The 19,883-nt window shown below is 49.9% G+C and overlaps 1 protein-coding gene across 1 annotated transcript in view; it reads right to left on the bottom strand.

Moving 5' to 3' along the window:
* CA6 (carbonic anhydrase 6) overlaps positions 1–18,170 on the bottom strand; it is a 34,988-nt gene extending 16,818 nt beyond the window's left edge. Inside the window, exons 1-3 of the mRNA XM_059686255.1 lie at positions 18,040–18,170; positions 3,488–3,622; positions 607–786 (exon numbers count right to left, since the gene is read on the bottom strand). Coding sequence (XP_059542238.1) covers positions 607–786; positions 3,488–3,557 — 250 coding nt within the window. The 5' untranslated portion in view covers positions 3,558–3,622; positions 18,040–18,170. The remainder of the gene's footprint in view (positions 1–606; positions 787–3,487; positions 3,623–18,039) is intronic.
* Between the last annotated feature and the right edge of the window lie 1,713 nt (positions 18,171–19,883).

Here is a 19,883-nt window from a genome sequence, read left to right on the forward strand (position 1 = left end):
GCCTCTGTCACCTGTGTTTGCCCCTGTCACCTGGGTTTGCCCCTATCACCTGGGTTTGCCCCTATCACCTGGGTTTGCCCCTGTCACCTGGGTTTGCCCCTATCACCTGGGTTTGCCCCTGTCACCTGGGTTTGCCTCTGTCACCTGGGTTTGCCCCTGTCACCTGGGTCTGCCTCTATCACCTGGGTTTGCCCCTGTCACCTGGGTCTGCCTCTGTCACCTGGGTTTGCCCCTATCACCTGGGTTTGCCCCTGTCACCTGGGTTTGCCCCTGTCACCTGGGTTTGCCTCTGTCACCTGGGTTTGCCCCTGTCACCTGGGTTTGCCTCTGTCACCTGGGTTTGCCTCTGGCTGCTCTGAGTGGGCACAGGAGCGGCTGGCAGGGACTGAGGGAGCAGCGGGGACGGAGGCTCAGGACAGAGGCCGCACACCTTCAGAAGAGCCTCCTCACTTCAGGGCCCAACACCGGTCCCCCTCCAGGCTGTGCTCTGGAGCAGCGGTCACCAGGTGGTCCGCACACAGAGGGTCTGTGACGTTGGAAAGGTTGGCGACCGCTGCTCTCAACGCCCTGCGGCCACCCTGGTCAGGAGCCTCGCCCTCCCCTCACCTGTGTGGCCATTGTTGGTCATGAAGAAGTCGCCGCCCTGCGCCTCGTAGCCGGTCAGGTTCAGCGCCTTCAGGGAGGGGTTGTACCGCACCTTCTTCCTCTGCACGTCGATGGGCGACTGTCTGTGCCCCCCGCAGGTGGGGTACTCCTCGTGCCAGTGTGTCTCATCGTTCGGCCCCTCTGAGGCGGGAGAGAGCAAAGGGGAGCACAGGTCAGGGCCCTCCCTGGGGCGCCCCACTTAGGGCAAAGGTCAGAGCCTGCCACTCACAGCAGAGCCTGCCCAGCAGGGGCCCCCAGTGGCCAGCAGGATGCCAGGGTCAAGGCCAGGCTGCCTTGTAGAAAGCAGACCCAGGGCCTCAGAAGGGGGTGGGAGGGGCATCTGAATCCACTCCAGGGGCTGCCCAGCCCTATAGATATGACTTGGGGTGTGTGTGTGTGTGTGTGTGTGTGTGTGTGTGTGTGTGTGTGTTTAAAATATTTTTAATTGATTTTTACAGAAAGGAAGGGAGCACATCAATGAGAGAGAAGCATCGATCAGCTGCCTCCTGCATGACCCCTACTGGGGATCAAGCCCACAACCCAGGTACATGCCCTTGACCGGAATCGAACCTGGGACCCTTCTGTCTGCAGGTCGATGCTCTATCCACTGAGCCAAACTGGTTAGGGCACATCTCGGTGTTTTGAAAACAGTGGTGACTACACAGCCTTAGTTTCCCTTTGAAGGACGGGCAGCTGATAAATGCGTTAGGGGCTCCTTGGTCTTGGGCATCACTGAGCCCAGGACCTTCTGCGAACGGAGAGCATGGATTTTCCCGATTCCTTGGATGCCACCGTGTCCTACCCAACCCCCACCCCTGAGAGTGACACGGCCCCCATGCCCGCCGGCAGGACCTCCCCCCAGCTTCCTGGCCCCAGGCCTTCCACCTGGTTCCCGGTCCCTAAAGACCAGATATGGACTCGGGGCAAGAAGGGAAGCACCGATTCAAAGATGAGCAAATAACTGGTTAAAACATATCAGAGCAGCCCGGCCCGCGTGGCTCAGTGGTTGAGCACCGACCTATGAACCAGGAGGTCACAGTTCAATTCCCCGTCAGGGCACATGCCCGGGTTGTGGGCTCCATCCCCAGTGTGGGGCGTGCAGGAGGCAGCCAATCAATGATTCTCTCTCATGACTGATGTTTCTATCTCTCTCTTCCTTCCTCTCTGAAATCAATAAATATATTTATATATATATATCAAAGTAAGGAAATGTATCTCTCCCAGCCACAGTGGGGAGAGCGATGACCTCAGAACAGCTGTGGGTCCTGGTCTCACCCCCTGTGTCTGCGGGTCCAAATCCCGCCCCCCCCCCCGACCCCTCAGGGGCCCAGCTGCGTGAAAAGGGCAGAGCTGTGTTAAGGGGGACTTTGACCGGGAACTTGAGCGGCTTCTTGGCTTTGCAACAGAAAGTCCATTCTGCGCTTCTCTACGTGATGTCCAGACCAGGTTTAAACAATTCTCTCTGGGAGGCAGATGTGCAGCTCAAGATGGAAGGCCCTGGCCCAGGCCCCTGCCAGCACTGGGGGGAGGGGGGGGTGCAAGGCTCAGTATCCCTGGCAGTAGCTGCCCCAGTCCTCCGGGCCCTTGGTGGCTGTCTGCAGGCCACAGCCCCACGGCCGGGCTGTTGGCATTCCCTTTCTTCCTCGCCCTCCCAGCAGGGCCACGGCCTCATGGGTTCCTTAGCCCAGTACCCAGCGGCCAGGGCTGGCTGGCCGCCCCGAAGCTGGACCCCTGGGTCTCCCTGCAGCGCCCCTAGTCCCGCTGCCCTTGGCCTAACGGGACATAGGTCCGCCCGAATGGGTGCCTCCCGTGTCGGGGGTGGGCTGTGCAGAGGGGGCCCCACACTGTGTCTGCTCCTGGTCCTGCGTTGGCCAGTGGCCGCCGGCATCCTGTCGGGGCCCATGCCTCGGGGCAGCTCAGAAAAGACGGGGCGGGAGGCAGGCACTCTGGGCACTGCCACGGGCAGGGGTGTTTCGCATCCAAGCCCCACAGACACGGTCTCCCTCTCCTTGGCTCCCACGGGGCTAAGTGCCAGGGGCTTCCATTTCACAGGTAACAGTCGGGGTTCAGTCAAGTGTATATTCCAGTGTCAACAGGGTCCTGGCGACCGAGGGCGGGCAGCTGGGGGCCCCCAGAGGCCTGGGTGCCAGGGGCCTCAGCCGTCAGGAAGTTCTGGGGCGGCCTCGTCTCGTGAGACAGCCGAGAAGAGCGCTCCCGGGCCCTGGAGGCTGCGGGCAGGCAGCCCTTGGTTTCTTGTGTGTGTTTATTAAATCCTCACAAGAGGATATGTTTTTATTGGTTTTAGAGAGAGAGGAAGGGAGGGAGGGAGGAAGGGAGGAAAGAACATTGATGTAAGAGAGAAACAGCTATTGGTCGCCTTCCATACACACCCCAACTGGGGGGGTCGAACCCACAACCTAGGTGTGTGCCCTGACCAGCAATTGAACCCACAGCCTTTGGTGTACAGGACGATGCCCCAACCCCCTGAGCCACCTGGCCAGGCCAGCGGGCAGCCCTTTCTGACAACTTTGTTTCCCACTCACAGGCCAAGAAAGCAATGGACAGGGCCCAGGCTCCCGGGCCAGCCCGGGGGCAGGAACGTGTCCGAGCCCAAGAGCGGCAGGTGAGCCAGGACCTGGGAATGGCGAGCCAGTCCCTTTCCCTGCATGGCGGCTTCAGGGCGGTGCGTCCTCCTCACCCCGAGCCCTGCAGCGGGCGCGGGGCGGGCCCCAGCGGAGGGCACACATGATCCCGTGTGGGGAGCTCCCACGCCTGAAATGCCAGGCTTCCCCGGGGTCCTCAGGAGGGTCACGGGGCCCCCGAGCCCTGGGGTGGGGCTCACCTGTATACGTCCAGTCCTGATGGGCCAGGGCTCCCAGGAGGAGCAGGGGCAGGGTGATGAGAGTCCTCATGGCGCGGCAGGTCCGGAATCAGGGCCGGTTCAGGGACGCTCTCCTTTTAAAAGCTCAGAGACCCGCTGTAAGTCACAATTTTCCACACCTGGCTGGTTGGTCCAGCCTCGGGGGCACCTCCCACAATGGCCCTTATGACACGCCACATGACGGCGGTGTGCACCTGGCCTCCATCGCGCGCTGCCATGGCCAGGCAGCCTATGGGTTTGGCTGTTCCGTGTTCTGACTTGGGAAAACTCACATGAAGGCCACACAGGGCGGCCTTTGTGGACGGGGACACCCGGGAGGGGAGGCCCAGGGCAGGGAGGGGCTTCCCAGGAACAGAGCTGCTTCCGCGCCTCGCTCCCGGCCAGCAGCGCTCTGGGGCCCGGCCAGGGGCCTGGCAGGGCCATCGCCAGGGCCTGCACACCCTTGCCAGGTCCCGCCTGGCATTTCCTGTGTCTCGGCAATTGTCACCAGCCACCGCTGCTGACGTCAGCTGCCCTCAGCCAGGTACCTCGGGACACGATCTGCCCCCACGCCTGGGCCTGGGATGGAGACTGGCAATGGAGGCCGTCGTGTCTTCGCCTCCCTCTGAATTCAGCGGCGAACCCTGAATCCCCCGCTCAGGAGCATGTCCCTGGGCGGGCCTCCAGGCCACCGAGCTGCTGGTGCGCATGTGTCCCCATGAAATGCCTTTGTTCCGACAACTGGGGTGAGCTCCGTCTCACCCAAAGCAATGGCACATGTCAGAGCAATGCCTGGCCGAGCGTCAGCGAAGCGTGGCCTCACCTCCTGCGTCCGCTGGGGTCAACAGCCCTTGAACTGAGCCCACAGAGAGCCTTTTGATTGGTACCTGCTGACTGGCCAGCACTTCGCGTGCCCTTCAGAGAGGACACAGGCCGAGGACAGCGCTCCTAGGGGGGTGCTTGTGCCCTGGCCCATACAACAGACTGCCTATTCCAGAGCACAGAGCGAGACCCCAGCCTCGTCCATCTCACCGCCAACTCTCCCCCACCCCCCAGTCCAGGGATGCCCAGAGAGCAACATGGCATGTGAGTTCAGCCAGGTGAAGGGCATGGAGAAGGGCAAGGACTCTGAAGCCAGACAGACAGTGCTCGGATCCCTGCCCGCCGCTCACCAGCTGTGGGACTTGTGGCAAGTGACTCAACCCCCTGTGCCTGCGTTTCCCAGGATTCGGGGATGTACCTCCCTCCCGGGGATTAACACGGATGTGTGTGTGGTCCTCAGAGCGGCAGCTGGGACAGATGGTATTTTCATCCACGCGGACCCCTCATCCTACGGAGAAAGGATGTGGTTTATCGTTGTCGCCCAGTCTGTTAGTGAGGGAACCAGAGGCAAAAATGCAGGACTCCTCCAACCCACGGAGCTCTTGTCCCCATTTGCCGGGGTGAGAACCCCACTCTGCAGGCTTAGTGACGAGTCACACCCTGCCCGCTGGGCCCGGCCCTGCCTAAGGGCCGCCTCGCAGATCCCGTGAGATCCCGTCTCTGCTGAGGACGGCGAGGACGGGCCTTGACCTTTAGGCAGGCCCAGGGTCCCACTGGCAGGAAACACAGTGGCGCTCACTAGCGCAGGATGGGGTCGGGTGCTGCACAGGCGGGAGAGAGGAGGGCCCGCGGGAGGGAGAGGATGCAGGAGCAGGTGCTCCGAGAGAGGAGGGCTCCAGGGGCGGGTCCCGCGCAGGCCTGCGCTGGGGAAGGGGGCGAGTGTCCATTGCCCATGGCTCCTGCCTCTGTCCCCCACAGAGACCCGCTGTCCTGCGGGTCACGCTCCGGGGACCCCGGGGAGCCCTGGTGCCTTCACTGCCCCCCCACAGTCCTCTGTTCCCTGTGTGAGTCTCTTATTGTAGCAGCCCCTCCGTGGAGCCCACGGCAACCTATTCGTCCAGGCTTTGCCCTGGCGTCTCCAGTCCTTGGCACGAGCCTGCGTGGCTGGTCATCTGGCTCATGGGTGATGAGGGTCAGGAATTAAGTTCATTAATCAATCGGACCAGCCAGGCCCAGCGCTGCTGAGGGAACATGACTAAAGGAAGCGGGTCCCCTCGTCTCCTGTGTCACCCACTCCAAGGACATCAGCCACAGTCAGGCAGCGTCACCCTTGTCGCCTTCTTTCTAACTCACTGTCGTCTTTGGCCCTAAAACTTTCCATGAACTGGAGTTTCCTTGTATTTGTGAGGCACGTCGTTTGTTGCAGTTGGGGGTTTGGGTCTTGTTGTTTTAGTGTCACACTAGACTCTGGACTGGCTTCTGCTGCCTTCATCCAACCATGTCTCCAGGGCATGAAGGTCGTGTCTTAGTCTGAACCCTATCAGGGAGATGGGCTGACATTTTCAGCACAACATAGCATCAACACGAGAAAGGAGCTTTTGTTCTTCCTGGTGCCGCCACAGCGCCATGACGAAGGCCAGCGGAGGCCAAGAAAGAGAAGGAGCAGGGGGACGTGGTGAGCCCAGGTGAGCAGGGAGGCACTGTCAGCCAAGGTAAACGGAAGCCCAGGGACAGGGAGGGGGAACAGCCCAGGTGACAGGGAGGGGACCAGCCCAGGTGCGCCGGGGCCCAGGTTGGTGCAGGCCTGGCCTGGAGGATGAGTCTGGCTCCAGAAGACTGTGTACATTTGGTCTATCAGTAACACAGATGGGACATTGTTCTGTTTCATTCAGGAGTTTCGACTCTGGAATCGTAAAAACAAGTCATCCTGGACAGGCGACTTCTCTAGATGGTTAAAGGCTCAGTTCTACCTGAGCAGCAAGATGTTTCATCCTTTTTGGATTAAAACTTCTAAAACATATCACACTCTTCCCTGCTTTTCTTTAAAAGATAAATGTAATTAAACGTAATGACCGAGGCCCCATTAGTAGGAAAATTATTACCCTGCATTGTAATATCTAGATGCCCACAGGGCCTATAGCTGTATATGGCTGTTCTCCCCACATGAAAGGACCCCTAACTTATTGGTTTTTATTTCCTATATCTGATATCGAGGAGGGGCAGTCAGCTAGCTTATTCAGTTGTTGAAGCAATGTACACCTACGCTCCTAGGCCAGTGGTCGGCAAACTCATTAGTCAACAGAGCCAATTATCAACAGTACAACGATTGAAATTTCTTTCGAGAGCCAAATTTTTTAAACTTAAACTATATAGGTAGGTACATTGTTATTAACTTAATTAGGGTGCTCCTAAGGCTTAGGAAGAGCCACACTCAAGGAGCCAAAGAGCCACATGTGGCTCGCGAGCCGCAGTTTGCCAACCATGGTCTACTCTAGGTGATATTCACACTGTTAACCTCCATGGCACATCAGGTGGGAAATGGGACTCAGTGCCGGGGCAGTTCCGCGAGCCCCAGCCTGCCAGAAGTCAGCCCTGTAGTTGGGGGGCTGGGGGCAGATTGAGGGACCCGGGCAGGGCTGGGCCACAGGGGCACCTGGAGGGACCAGCGTGTTCAGCGCATTTATTTTATTTTTTAATTAAATCTTTATTGTTCAGATTATTACAGTTGTTCCTCTTTTTTCCCCCCATAGCTCCCCTCTACCCGGTTCCCACCCCACCCTCTGCCCTTACTCCCCCCACCCATTGTCCTCATCCATAGGTGTATGATTTTTGTCCACTCTCTTCCTGCACCCCCCACACCCCTTTCCCCCCGAGAATAGTCAGTCCACTTCCTTTCTATGCCCCTGATTCTATTATAATCACCAGTTCATTCTGTTCATCAGATTATTTATTCACTTGATTCTTAGATTCACTTGTTGATAGATGCATGTTTGTTGTTCATAATTTACATCTTTACCTTTTTCTTCTTCTTCCTCTTCTTAAAGGATACCTTTCAGCATTTCATATAATACTGGTTTGGTGGTGATGAACTCCTTTAGCTTTTTCTTATCTGTGAAGCTCTTTATCTGACCTTCAATTCTGAATGATAGCTTTGCTGGATAAAGTAATCTTGGTTATAGGTTCTTGGTATTCATCACTTTGAATATTTCTTGCCACTCCCTTCTGGCCTGCAAAGTTTCTGTTGAGAAATCAGCTGACAGTCGTATGGGTACTCCCTTGTAGGTAACTGACTGTCTTTCTCTTGTTGCTTTTAAGATTCTCTCTTTGTCTTTTGCTCTTGGCATTTTAATTATGATGTGTCTTGGTGTGGTCCTCTTTGGATTCCTTTTGTTTGGGGTTCTCTGGGCTTCCTGGACTTGTAAGTCTATTTCTTTGACCAGGTAGGGGAAGTTTTCTGTCATTAATTCTTCAAATAGGTTTTCAATATCTTGCTCTCTCTCTTCTTCTGGCACCCCCATAATTCGGATGTTAGTACGCTTAAAGTTGTCCCAGAGGCTCCTTACTCTATCTTCATATTTTTGGATTCTTTTTTCTTTTTGTTTTTCCAGTTGGGTGTTTTTTGCTTCTTCATATTTCAAATCTTTGACTTGATTCTTGTGATCCTCTAGTCTGCTGTTGGAACTCTGTATAATATTCTTTATTTTAAAAAATATATATATTCTTTATTTCAGTCAGTGTATGCTTAATTTCTAGTTGGTCCTTTTCCATAACCTTGAGGGTCTCACTAGATTTCTTGAGGGTCTCACTACATTTATCAGCGGTCTCACCAGACTTTTTGAAGGTCTTACTAAATTTATCGGCAGTTTCTAGAAAGTTCTTGAAAAACCTTAAAAGTGTGGTTTTGAGCTCTATATCCAGTCGTTTGCTTTCCTCCATTTCTCTCATTTGTGACCTGTTTCTTTTTCTCCACATTTTTTATGCTTCCCTGTGTTGATAGAGTGGCTTTCTGTGCTAGGTGTCCTATAGGGCCCAGTGGCTCAGCCTCCCCAATTACCAGAGGTGTACACTCTTGGTGCACCCCTTTGTGGGCTTTGTGCACAGTCTTGTTGTAGTTAAGCCTTGATTGTTGTAGGTATCACTGGGAGGATTTGACCTCCAGGCCAACTGGCTGTGAGAATCAGCTGTGTCTGCAGTGGAAGAACTTCTGTGCTGGAGACACCCTTCTGGGGCAAGACTTGCTTCAGTGGGGCTTTGGTGCTCACTGAGTCTGCCCCCTGAGTGTCCCTTATGGATCTGAGGAGTTGCAATCTGGATGGTCCCACTCTGACCACTGGGTACACTGGCCTTTGGATCTCTAAGGAGGTGCTACTTTAGCCTCTGCCTGAGGCTACCCAGCAGGAGCTATGGAGAGATCTGAAGATTTCTCTTCTTTGTTTGGGGTTTGGAGGTAACCAGATGAGGCCCAGCTGTGAAGCAATGCAAGCTGCTGTTGGGCCTTGGGCCTTCTTTTGGAAGTTCTGGGTCTCTGTGACCCAGCTGCAGTTTGTTAGGTAATTTTCAGATTGCAAAGGGCCAAGTCTTTCATATGCAAAAGCCTCTGCGCACAGCTTGGGTGGGGTGGCGTCTCAGGGAATCAACAGGGTGGAGCAAACAGCTATGGCTGCTCCTCAGTCCTACCCTAAGAGGCCCCGCGTCTCAGTGTCCCAGTAATCGCTGCAAGCACCTCTGAGAAAGCCGCCCTCGAGTTCCGACCCATGCCAGACAGTCCAGTTTCTCCCCGAATGAGTCTGAGTCCCCAGAGACTCACCTGGAACTAGAGTTCAGAGCAGTCAGGAGCTTGAGACTCCCTCCCAGTTGAAAAAGACAACCGAGTCCTCAATTGCCAGGCCTTTCCACATGCGCCTCTGTACCTCTGCACTCCACCTCCGCAGCTCCTCTGAGTCTCAGTGTGCTTTTCTCTTTCCTTCTAGTTGTAGAATTTCTACTCAGCCAGCCTTCCTGTGGTTCTGGATGATGTCCGTTTTGTCTTTTAGTTGTATTTTTCTTTTAGTTGTATTTTTGAAGTGGTTGTGTGAGGCAGCAATTTCCAGTGTTTACCTATGCCGCCATCTTGGTTTCCTCCCTCAGCGCATTGTTTATGGTCAGCATTGCAATGTCGGCTGCCGGCTGCGGCCTCTTAGGGTTGTCTGTCTGCCTCTCTTCACCTCCTGGCTTCTTATTTGCTGTATTTTTATCTGTTTGTCCAGAAATCCAATGACTCTACTTCTTAGACTAGAGCTACATGCATAAGGAGAGTGGACAGAGGGGAAACTGAGGGCCCGGCGGCTGTACTAAAACCAAAGCAGAAGGGTGACCTTAGCAGCTCGGCGATGTGAAGAGACTCCCTGGTCTCTCCCCTAAGAGTTACAACAAGTTGGGCAACTATAATCCCACAAGAATTCCCTGCGCGACACACAAGCATGCCCGAGAGATCAGCGTTCCGGGACACCTGGAGGCGGGTGTATGGGAGTGGGGGGCGCAGAGAGTGGGGGAGGATGGACAGAGACAGACACAGCCCAGCCCTGGCAGACGCCTCAGCAGAGGAGGGTGGGATTGCAGCACCCACTCAGCAACCAGCCGCACTGGGCCCTAGGCAGCAGCAGCCTGAATGACTAGCCCACGTCACGGCAGGTGGCAGGCGGTGGGGCAGCAGGGCGGCAGGTGGCAGGTGGCAGGCGGCAGGGCGGGTGATGGGGGCAGGGCGGCAGGGTGGCAGGTGGCAGGTGGCAGGCGGTGGGGCGGCAGGGCAGGTGATGGGGGCAGGGCGGCAAGGCGGCAGGGCAGGAGGTGGCAGGCGGCAGGGCGGCAGGGCAGCAGGTGGCAAGTGGCAGGCGACAGGGTGGCAGGGCGGGTGATGGGGGCAGGTCGGCAGGTGGCAGGCAGCAGGCAGCAGGTGGCAGGCAGCAGGGCAGGTGATGGGGGCAGAGGGGCAGGTCAGGGGTGTTGGACTATTGCCCTCACTCAGCAGGTTGCAAGGGGGGCAGAAGCACCATTCTAGCCTGAGTGACAAGTACACATTTCGGCTAAACCCAGTGGAACAGACGAAGTGGTAGATGGGAGAACCCGCCTCCCCCACCCACCCACCCATTGTGGGGAAACCAAGGGAGGGCCAGGCAGGGACCGCCCTCCTTTCTCTACAATCCGCTCAACAAGCAGGTAGCCTGGAAGAGGCACGTGGCCTCAGAAATAAAAGTTCCCGAGGAGCCTCCAAAGGAATTCAAAATCTGGAAGTCAAACCCTCCACCCCTCCAGACACCTGCACACGGAGCAGAAGCCTCCCTCCGGGGCTGGCTGTGGTGCAACTGGTCTAACAGGCAGGAGGACAATGGAGGTGACTCGGCTCAGAGAAGCCAGGCTTCTACCAGAGGGAGAAACAGTAGAATCAGCTGATGAAAAAGATGAGCATGGCCCTCGCCGGTGCGGCTCAGTGGATAGAGCGTCAGACTGCAGATCGAAGGGCACCCGGTTCCATTCGGTCAAGGGCACATGCCGGGGTTGTGGGCTCAATCCCCAGTAGGGGGTGTGCAGGAGGCAGCCCATCAGTGATTCTCTCCCATCATTGATGTTTATATTTCTCCCTCCCTCTTCCTTCCTCTAAGATCAATAAAATTTTTTTTAAAAAAAGAAAGAAAGAAAAAGATGATCATATTTCTAAAGAACCACAGAGGAGCCTGCTGGTGTGGCTCAGTGGCTGAGTGTCAACCTATGAACCAGGAGGTCACGGTTTGATTCCTGATCAGGGCACATACCGGTTGTGGGCTCAATTCCCAGTGGGAGGCATGCAGGAGGCAGCCAATCAGTGATTCTCTCTCATCATTGATGTTTCTATCTCTTTCTCTCTTTCCCTCTCCCTTCCTCTCTGAAATCAATAAAATATTAAAAAATCTCTATATATAAAAGTCTAAGTGACCGGCGTACCTGCCAACTGTTTGACCAGCCAACAGGTAGCTATGATGCGCACTGACCACTGGGGGGCAGATGCTCAACACAGGAGCTGCCAAGCTGTGGTGACTTGGCAACTGCGGTTCTCGGGTGATGCACCCAGAACCAGAGAGGAGGGACCCCAATTTTGGGATGTGTCACCCGAGAACCGCCCTCTTGCAATCCTGGACCCCTTGGGAGATGTCAGAGAGCCGGTTTCAGCCTGATCCCCGCAGGCCAGGCCTAGGGACCTCTTATTACCAGGCCTCTAGTAATAATAATAAACAGTAAAGAGTACAGAGTAGAATCAGGAGAGCCAACAAAAAGAAAAAGTAGAAGACAACAGATAGCAAGCAATTTTGGACTATGAAACTTATTGAAAGGTCTTTTGCTTTTTTTGTGGGTTTTTTGGCAGATAAGTTGATATTGTAAATGATTATGAACCATCTACATTTAACGAATTAACTAATGTTAATTCACTAATAAGCATTGCTACAGGAACTTTCCACTGTTTAATTCACTTTTTATTTTAAAACTTGTATATATTTAAAACTCAAATGGTGACTTGTGGTTGTGAAGTTGACAACACTTGGAAGCATTCTTGCTATCACAGAATTGGTGACATGCTGTGAGAGCCTGTCACATGTTAACATGCCAATGTTCTATGAACCTTTTATAAAAGAACATATGTATATATTTTTTCTGTTTAGAAGGATTTTTATTTTTTAAATCTTTATTGTTGAAAATATTACATATGTCCCCTTTTGTCCCCCATCGACACACTCCAGCCCACTCCTGCCCCCCACCCTAGGCACTCACCACCCCACTGTCTGCGTCCATGGGTTCTGCATATATGCATACAAGGTCTTTGGTTGATTACCACCCACCCACCCTCCCTCCCCCACCTTCCCTCTGAGATTCTGCATTCTGTTCCATGCTATGGGATATATTTTTAAAGTAAATGTATCATAATGAACTATGGGCGGGGGGGGGGGGGGGGGAGGAAAAAGAAGAAAAATCCCAAATAAACAATCTAACATTTCACCTTAAAGAACTAGAAAAAGAACAACAAATAAAGCCCAAAGTCAGAAGAAAAGAGGAAAATAAAAATTACAGCAGAGCCCTAACCAGTTTGGCTTAGTGGATAGAGTGTTGGCATGTGGACCAGAGTCCTGGGTTCGATTCTGGTCAACGGCATGTACCTTGGTTGCGGGCTCCTCCCCAGCCCGGGGCCTTGTCGGGGCTCATGCAGGAGGCAACCATTGATGTGTTTCTCTCACACCGATGTTTCTCTGTCTTTCTCTTCCACTCTTTCTAAAAATCAATTGAAAAATATCCTTTGGTGAAGATTAACAACAAAAATTACAGCAGAATTAAATGAAATAGAGAACAAAAAGACAATAGAAAAAATTAATAAAACAAAGAGCTGGTTCTCCAAAAAGATAGTAAGATTAACAAACCTCTGTCTAGGAAAGAAAAAAGAGAGAAGACTCAAATAAATATTATCAGAAATGAAAGAGAAGTTACAGTGGACACCACAGAAATACAAAAGACTATACAAGAATACTATGAAGGGCTATACTCCACCAAATTTGATAACCTGGAAGACAGGACAAATTCTTTAAAAATTTCAATCTTTCTAGACTGAACCATGAAGAACTAGAAAACCTAAATAGATCAGCAATAAGGAAATTAAAATAGTCATCAAAAACTTCCCAAAAAATTGCAGAAAAAGGAACACTCGTGCGCTGCTGGTGGGAATGCAGACTGGTGGAAGACAGTATGGAGTTTCCTCAAAAAGTTAAAAATGGAACTCCCATTTGACCCAGTGATCCCACTTCTAGGAATATATACCAAGAAACTAGAAACACCAATCAGAAAGGATATATGCAGCCCTATGTTCATAGCAGCACAATTCACCATAGCTAAGATCTGGAAACAGCCTAGGTGCCCATCAGTAGATGAATGGATTAGAAAACTGTGGCACATCTACACGATGGAATACTATGCTGCTGTAAAAAAGAAGGAATTCTTACCATTTGCAACAGCATGGATGGAACTGGAGAGCATTATGCTAAGTGAAATAAGCCAGTCAATGAAAGAAGAATACCACATGATCTCACTCACTTATGGATAATTAAGACCATTATAAACTGATGAGCAAAAATAGATTCAGAGGCAGAGCAGCATCGAACAGACTGTCAAACTACAGTGGGAAGGCTGGGGAGGGTTGGGGGGCAGGAGGGAGGTAAGATCAACCAAAGGACTTGTATGCGTGCATACGAGCATCACCAATGGACACAAGACACTGGGGGGCATGGGAGGCCAAGGGAGGGTCAAGGGGAGAAAAAAACAGGAGACATATGTACTACTCCTTGTAATACTTTAAGCAATAAAACAATTAAAATAAAAAACTTCCCAAAAAGTATAAGTCCAGGACCAAATGGCTTCCCTAGTGAATTCTACCAAACATTCAAAGAATATGTAATACCTATCCTCCACAAACTCTTCCAAAAAATTCAAGAAGAGGGAATACTTCCTAACTCATTTTACAAGGCCAACATTACCCTAATACCATAACCAGGCAAGGACAACACACAAAAAAGAAAATTACAGGCCTATATCTCTGATGAAGATACATGCAAAAATCCTCAACAAAATACTAGCAGATTGAATACAGCAATATATTCAAAAGATAATGCATCATCAACTGGACTCATTCCAGGGACAGAAGGGTGGTTCAACATATGCAAATTAATTAATGTGTTATGCCACAGTAACAAAATAAAAGATAAAAGCCATATGATTGTATCAATAGATGCAGATAAAGCATTCGACAAGATACAACATCCATGTATTATTAAAACACTCAATAAAATGGGTATAGAAGGAAAGTACCTCAACATAATAAAGGCCATATATGACAAGCCCTCAGCTAATATTATACTCAATGATGAAAAACTATAAGTTTTTCCTCTAAGATCAGGAACAAGAAATGTTATGCAACATAGTTCTGGAACTCCTAGCCAAAGCAAGCAGTCAAGGGAAAGAAATAAAAAGCATTCAAATTGGGAATGAAGAAGTGGAACTGTCACCATTTGCAGATAACATAATTCTATATATAGAAAACCCTAAAGACTCCACCAAAAGACTATTAGAAACAAAAAACAAATATGGTAAAGTAGCAAGACATAAAATCAATGTACAAAAATCTGTTGTGTTCCTAAATACTAACAATAAAATGGAAAAGTAAATGAGGAAAAGACTCCCATTTGCAATTGCAACAAAAAGAATAAAATATCTAGGAATAAACTCAGCGAAGAAAGTGAAAGGCCTGTACACTGAAAACTATATGACATTGTCAAAAGAAACTGAAGACACACAGAAATGGAAAGATATGCCATGTTCATGGATTGGAGGAATTAACATAGTTAAAATGGCCGTATTAACTAAAACACTACACAGATTTAATGCAATCCCCATCAAAATCCCAGTGGCAAATGCAATCCCCTTCAAAATCCCAATGGCATCTTTCTAAAAAATACAACCAAAAAATCATCAAATTTGTATGGAACTTTTGCAAAAGACACCAAATAGCCAAAACCATCCTGAGAAAAAAGAACAAAACAGGAGGAATCACACTTCCTGACTTCAAATTATACTGCAAAGCTACAATAATTTAAAAAAGAATAGAATATTGGTAGAAAAATAGACACACAGACCAATGGCATAGAACTGAGAGCCCAGAAATAAACCCACACATATAGGGGCAACTAATTTTTTACAAAGTAGTCAAAAAATATAATGAAGAAAGGAAAGCCTCTTCAATAAATGGTGTCAGGACAATTGGAAGGTCATGCAGAAGAATGACACCACACACAAAAAATAACTCAAAATGGATTAAAGACTTGACAGTAAGACCTGAAATAATCAAATACATACAAGAAAACATAGGCACTAAACTTATGGATCTTTGTCTCAGAGAGTTTAGGGGAACTTGACCCCCTAATGCAAGGGAAGTAAAAGCAAAAATAAATGAATGGGCTGCATCCAACTGAAAAGCACAAGAAAGCATCAACAAAACAAAAAGGCAACCAACCGAATGGGAGAAGATATTTGCAAACAATACCTCCGATGAGGGGCTAATATCCAAAATATATAAAGAACTCGCACAACTCAACAACAAAAGCAACAAACACTCCAATTAAAAATGGGCAGAGGCCCTGGACTGGCACTTCTCCCAGAAGGACACACAGATGGCAACAGACATATGGAAAGGTGCTCGACTTCACCAGCTATTAGGGAAATGCGAATCAAAACCAAAATGAGGAAACCAAGATGGCGGCATAGGTAAACACCGGAATTGGCTGCCTCGAACAACCACTTCAAAAATACAACTAAAAGACGGAACGGACATCATCCAGAACCACAGGAAGGCTGGCTGAGGGGAAGTTCTACAACTAGGAGGAAAGAGTAAAACATACCGAGACTCAGAGGAGGCGCAGTGCTGAAGTAAAATACTAAGGTGCGGAGTGCATGCGGAGCAGGCTGGCGGCTGAGGGCGTGGTTGTTGTTTTCAATCGGGAGGGAGTCTCAGACTCTGAGCTCCAGCTCCGGGCGAGTCTCTAGGGACCCAGACTCATACTGGAGAAGCGGGACTGTCTGGAATCGCTCAGAACCCTAGGGCAGCTTTCTCTCCATGGGGCTTGCAGCAATTACTGGGACACTGAGAAGCAGAGCCTCTGAGGGCAAGACTGAGAGCAGCCATAATTGCTAACCCCGCCCTGTTGATCCCATGGGACCTGCCCCACCCAAGGCCTGCAGGGAGACTTTTGCTGGATAGCCTCAGGCAAAGGCTAGATTAGCACCTCCCTAGAGATCCAGGAGCCAGGAAGCCCAGAGATCAGAGTGGGACCATCCAGTTTGCAGCTCTGTGGAACCATAAAAGACACACTCAAGGGGAAGACTCAGTGAGCACCAAAGCCCCATTGAAGCAAGTCTAGCCCCAGAGGGGTGTCTCCAGCACAGAAGTTCTCCCACTGCAGACACAGCTGATTCTCACAGCCAATTGGCCTGGAGGTCAATTCCTCACAGTGATAACTACAACAATCAAGGCTTAATTACAACAAGACTGTGCACAAAGCCCACAAGGGGGTGCACCAAGAGTGTCTACCTCAGGTAATGGGAACACTTAGCACAGAAAGGAACTCTATCGACACAGCGAAGCATAAAAAATGCCGAGACAAAGAAACAGGACACAAACAACAGAATTGGAGGAAAGCAAACTGCTGGATATAGAGTTCAAAACCACACTTTTAAGGTCTTTAAAGAACTGTCTAGAAGCCGCCGATAAACAACAACTACACATCTATCAGCAAGTGAATCTAAAAATCAAGGGAATAAATAATCTGATGAACAGTATGAACTGGTGATTGTAATAGAATCAGGGACATAGAAAGGGAATGGACTATCTTGGGGGGGGGGGAGGTGTGGGGTGAGGGAAGAGATTGGACAATAATCGTGCACCTATGGATGAGGACAGTGGGTGGGGAGTGAAGGCGGAGGGTGGGGTGGGAACTGGGTGTAGGGGAGTTATTGTGGGAAAAAAGAGTAACTAACGTAATAATCTGAACAATAAAGATTTAATTTAAAAAAAAAACAAAAAACAAAATGAGATACCACCTCACACCTGTTAGAATGCCAGCTATAAAGAAGGCAAGAAATCACAAGGGTTGGAGAGGATGTGGAGAAAAGGGGGCGCTTGTACGTTGCTAGCGGGAATGTAAATTGGCGCAGCCTCTTTGGAAAACAGTATGGAGGTTCTTCAAAAAATTAAGAGTAGAGCTACCATATGACTCAGCAATCCCCCTTCTGGGTACCTACCCAAAATTTTTCTAAAAAATGTATTAGTGAAGATATATATCCCTCTATGTTCATTGCAGCATGATGCACAGTAACCAATGGATGATTGGATAAAGTGGTACATATATATATATAACAGAATGCTACTCAGCCATAAAAATGATGAAATATCGCCATTTGATCAGCCTAGATGGATCTTGAGAGTATCGTGCTAAATGAAATGTCAGATGGAAAAGGATAAGAACCACATGACTTTACTCATATGTGAGCTATAAAACAAAAGGCAACACGCTACGTAACAAGCAAACTCACAGACACAGACAATAGTACAATAGTTACCAGAGGGGAAGGCAAGTGGGAGAGGAAAAAGGAGTCAAGTAGATGATGACGGAAGGAGGCTAGACTCTGGTGGTGATCATTCAGTGCAGTATACAGATGTTGCACCTGAAATTTATATAATGTTGTTAACCACTGTTGCCCCAATAAATGTAATTAAATAAAAAAAATAATTAATAAAACCAAACATCTTTTTGACTACTCAAAATTGTTTATGTCCTTTCTGACTTTCAGTTATGTCCACGTAAGTAACTAATAATGTCAAATAACTTACTTGCGGAACATTCAGTCATATTGTCCAGGCACAATTCATCAGGGACAGCCATGCCTTCTCTCCCCAGCCTCCCTGGTGATGAGTTCCCGAATCTCATAGGGTGCCTCCATCATATCTACCCTACTTCCAGTAACCCACACCAAAAACACCCCGTTCGACACCCTGGTGGAATTTCTCTATTATTAGTTTATTCATTAGCAAAATAAGGACCCAACACTTAAAGGTATATACAGCTCAGACCGCCATCAGCATCCCATGCCCCTTCTCTGTGCCAACTCACCGCAGGACCTGCTGTTGGAATCGGACCTGGCATGCGTGTCTCCTGCTGCTGCACCTGCTCCCGCACCTGCTCCCTCTTGGCGTAGACAGAGCCCTGCTTATGTCCCCTTGGGGACTCCACCCCTGGCTTGCTTGTGTAGGACAAGTTATGTACCGGGCCCCACCCTCACTTGGCCAATAAGCAATCCCAAGTCTGTATTGAGTCCTAACTCTTCCCTGGTTATGCAAGTGGAGAACTGTGTTAATTTCCTGTCGCCACTGGAACAAATTGCCACGAACTCAGGGCTTCACACAACGCAAATTGACTTCCTTACGGATCTGGAAGTCAGAAATCCAATTCCGTCTTCCCGGGCTCCAGTCAAGGTGTGGGCAGGGCTGGCTCCTTCAGGAGCCTCTGAGGGAGAATCCGCCCCCTGCCTTTCAGCTCCTGCGGCGCCTACACTCCTTGGCTCACAACCTCCTCCTCGAATCACTCCAGTCTCGTGCTTGTCACCACCCCTACTGCATCCATTGTTCTTCTTGCCTCCCTCTTGTAAGGATCCCTGTGATTACAATTAGGGCCCACGCAGATAATCCAGAATAACCTCTCCATCTCAAGATCCTTAACTTTAATTTACATCAGAGCAAGTCACTTTTGTGACATTCACAGGTTCTGGGGATTAGGAGTGGATTGTGGGGATGGTGGGGCATTATTTATCCAGCCCATCTCAAGGACACAGGGAGCCACCAAGCTAAATTAAAGCATGGGGTGCTGAAATTTGGACTTCGATTTTGAAAGGCAGAGTAACAGGTCAGCCATGTCATGAAACACCAGGAATGGAGGGGGCTGCAGAGAAAGGAGGTGGGCAGCCGCTGGTCTACCGGCAGAACGCACAGTTGTCAGGCTCGCCTCTGAGCTCTTCGTGGCCCCGATGGTAACCAAAGTCAACTGGTTGGACTGGAACAGCAACCTAGTGACCTGAAAAAGCCTCAATAGCGCCAGGAAAGGGGGTCAGAGACCCAGTGCGTTCAATCTGCCTGGATGGGCGGGACCCGCACCCCATGCATGTGGCCTGAGTCACAGCCTGGCAGGCAGGGGGAGCTTCTGCGGCAAATGAGAATCCTTAGCTTTGTGGCCACACACACTTGGCAATATCGATCTAAAGCAGTGATTCCCAAAGTGGGCGCTACCACCCCCTGGGGGGCGCTGCAGCGATCCAGGGGGGTGGTGATGGCCACAGGTGTATTTGTTTTAACTTTTTTTGTATTACCTTTCTATTCTGAGTTCAATAAATAGTTTCATAATTTCAAACTTCAATGTTTCTAATTTACACCTTTCTTTACTATATTTTACGAAAAAGGTAGAAACATTAATACATATATCTTTCTGTTTAATTGCTATTAAAATTTTTAAAAAATTAATTTCCAGGGGGCGCTGAGTAATATTTTTTCTGGAAAGGGGGCGGTAGGCCAAATAAGTTTGGGAACCACTGATCTAAAGTGAAAAGGAAAACATAAACACACCGAAATTAAAAATATGTAAAGTTTTCCCACTTCAGCAAAGGCAGTCTAGCTTATTTTATGCCAAACCTTTCACTGAGAAAACTAGAAATGCTGGACAAATTCCCCCCCCCCCCCCTGAAAATTTCCTTGAAAGCATAAGAAAGCAGCAAAGCAGGGATATACAAACAGAATACTGTATCGCCAGAGGTTGGTTTTACCCCTGGAATGCAAGGTTGGCTTAACATTTAAAATTTAATGTAACAAAAATAAAGGAGAAAAAGATGCTTTAACATAGGCAGGAAAAAAAACAATTGATAAAATGTAACACCAAAGAGAAAATCAAAATCCAATTATGATTTTTAA

This window comes from Myotis daubentonii, chromosome 3, assembly GCF_963259705.1.
Source record: "Myotis daubentonii chromosome 3, mMyoDau2.1, whole genome shotgun sequence".
Lineage (NCBI taxonomy): Eukaryota > Metazoa > Chordata > Mammalia > Chiroptera > Vespertilionidae > Myotis > Myotis daubentonii.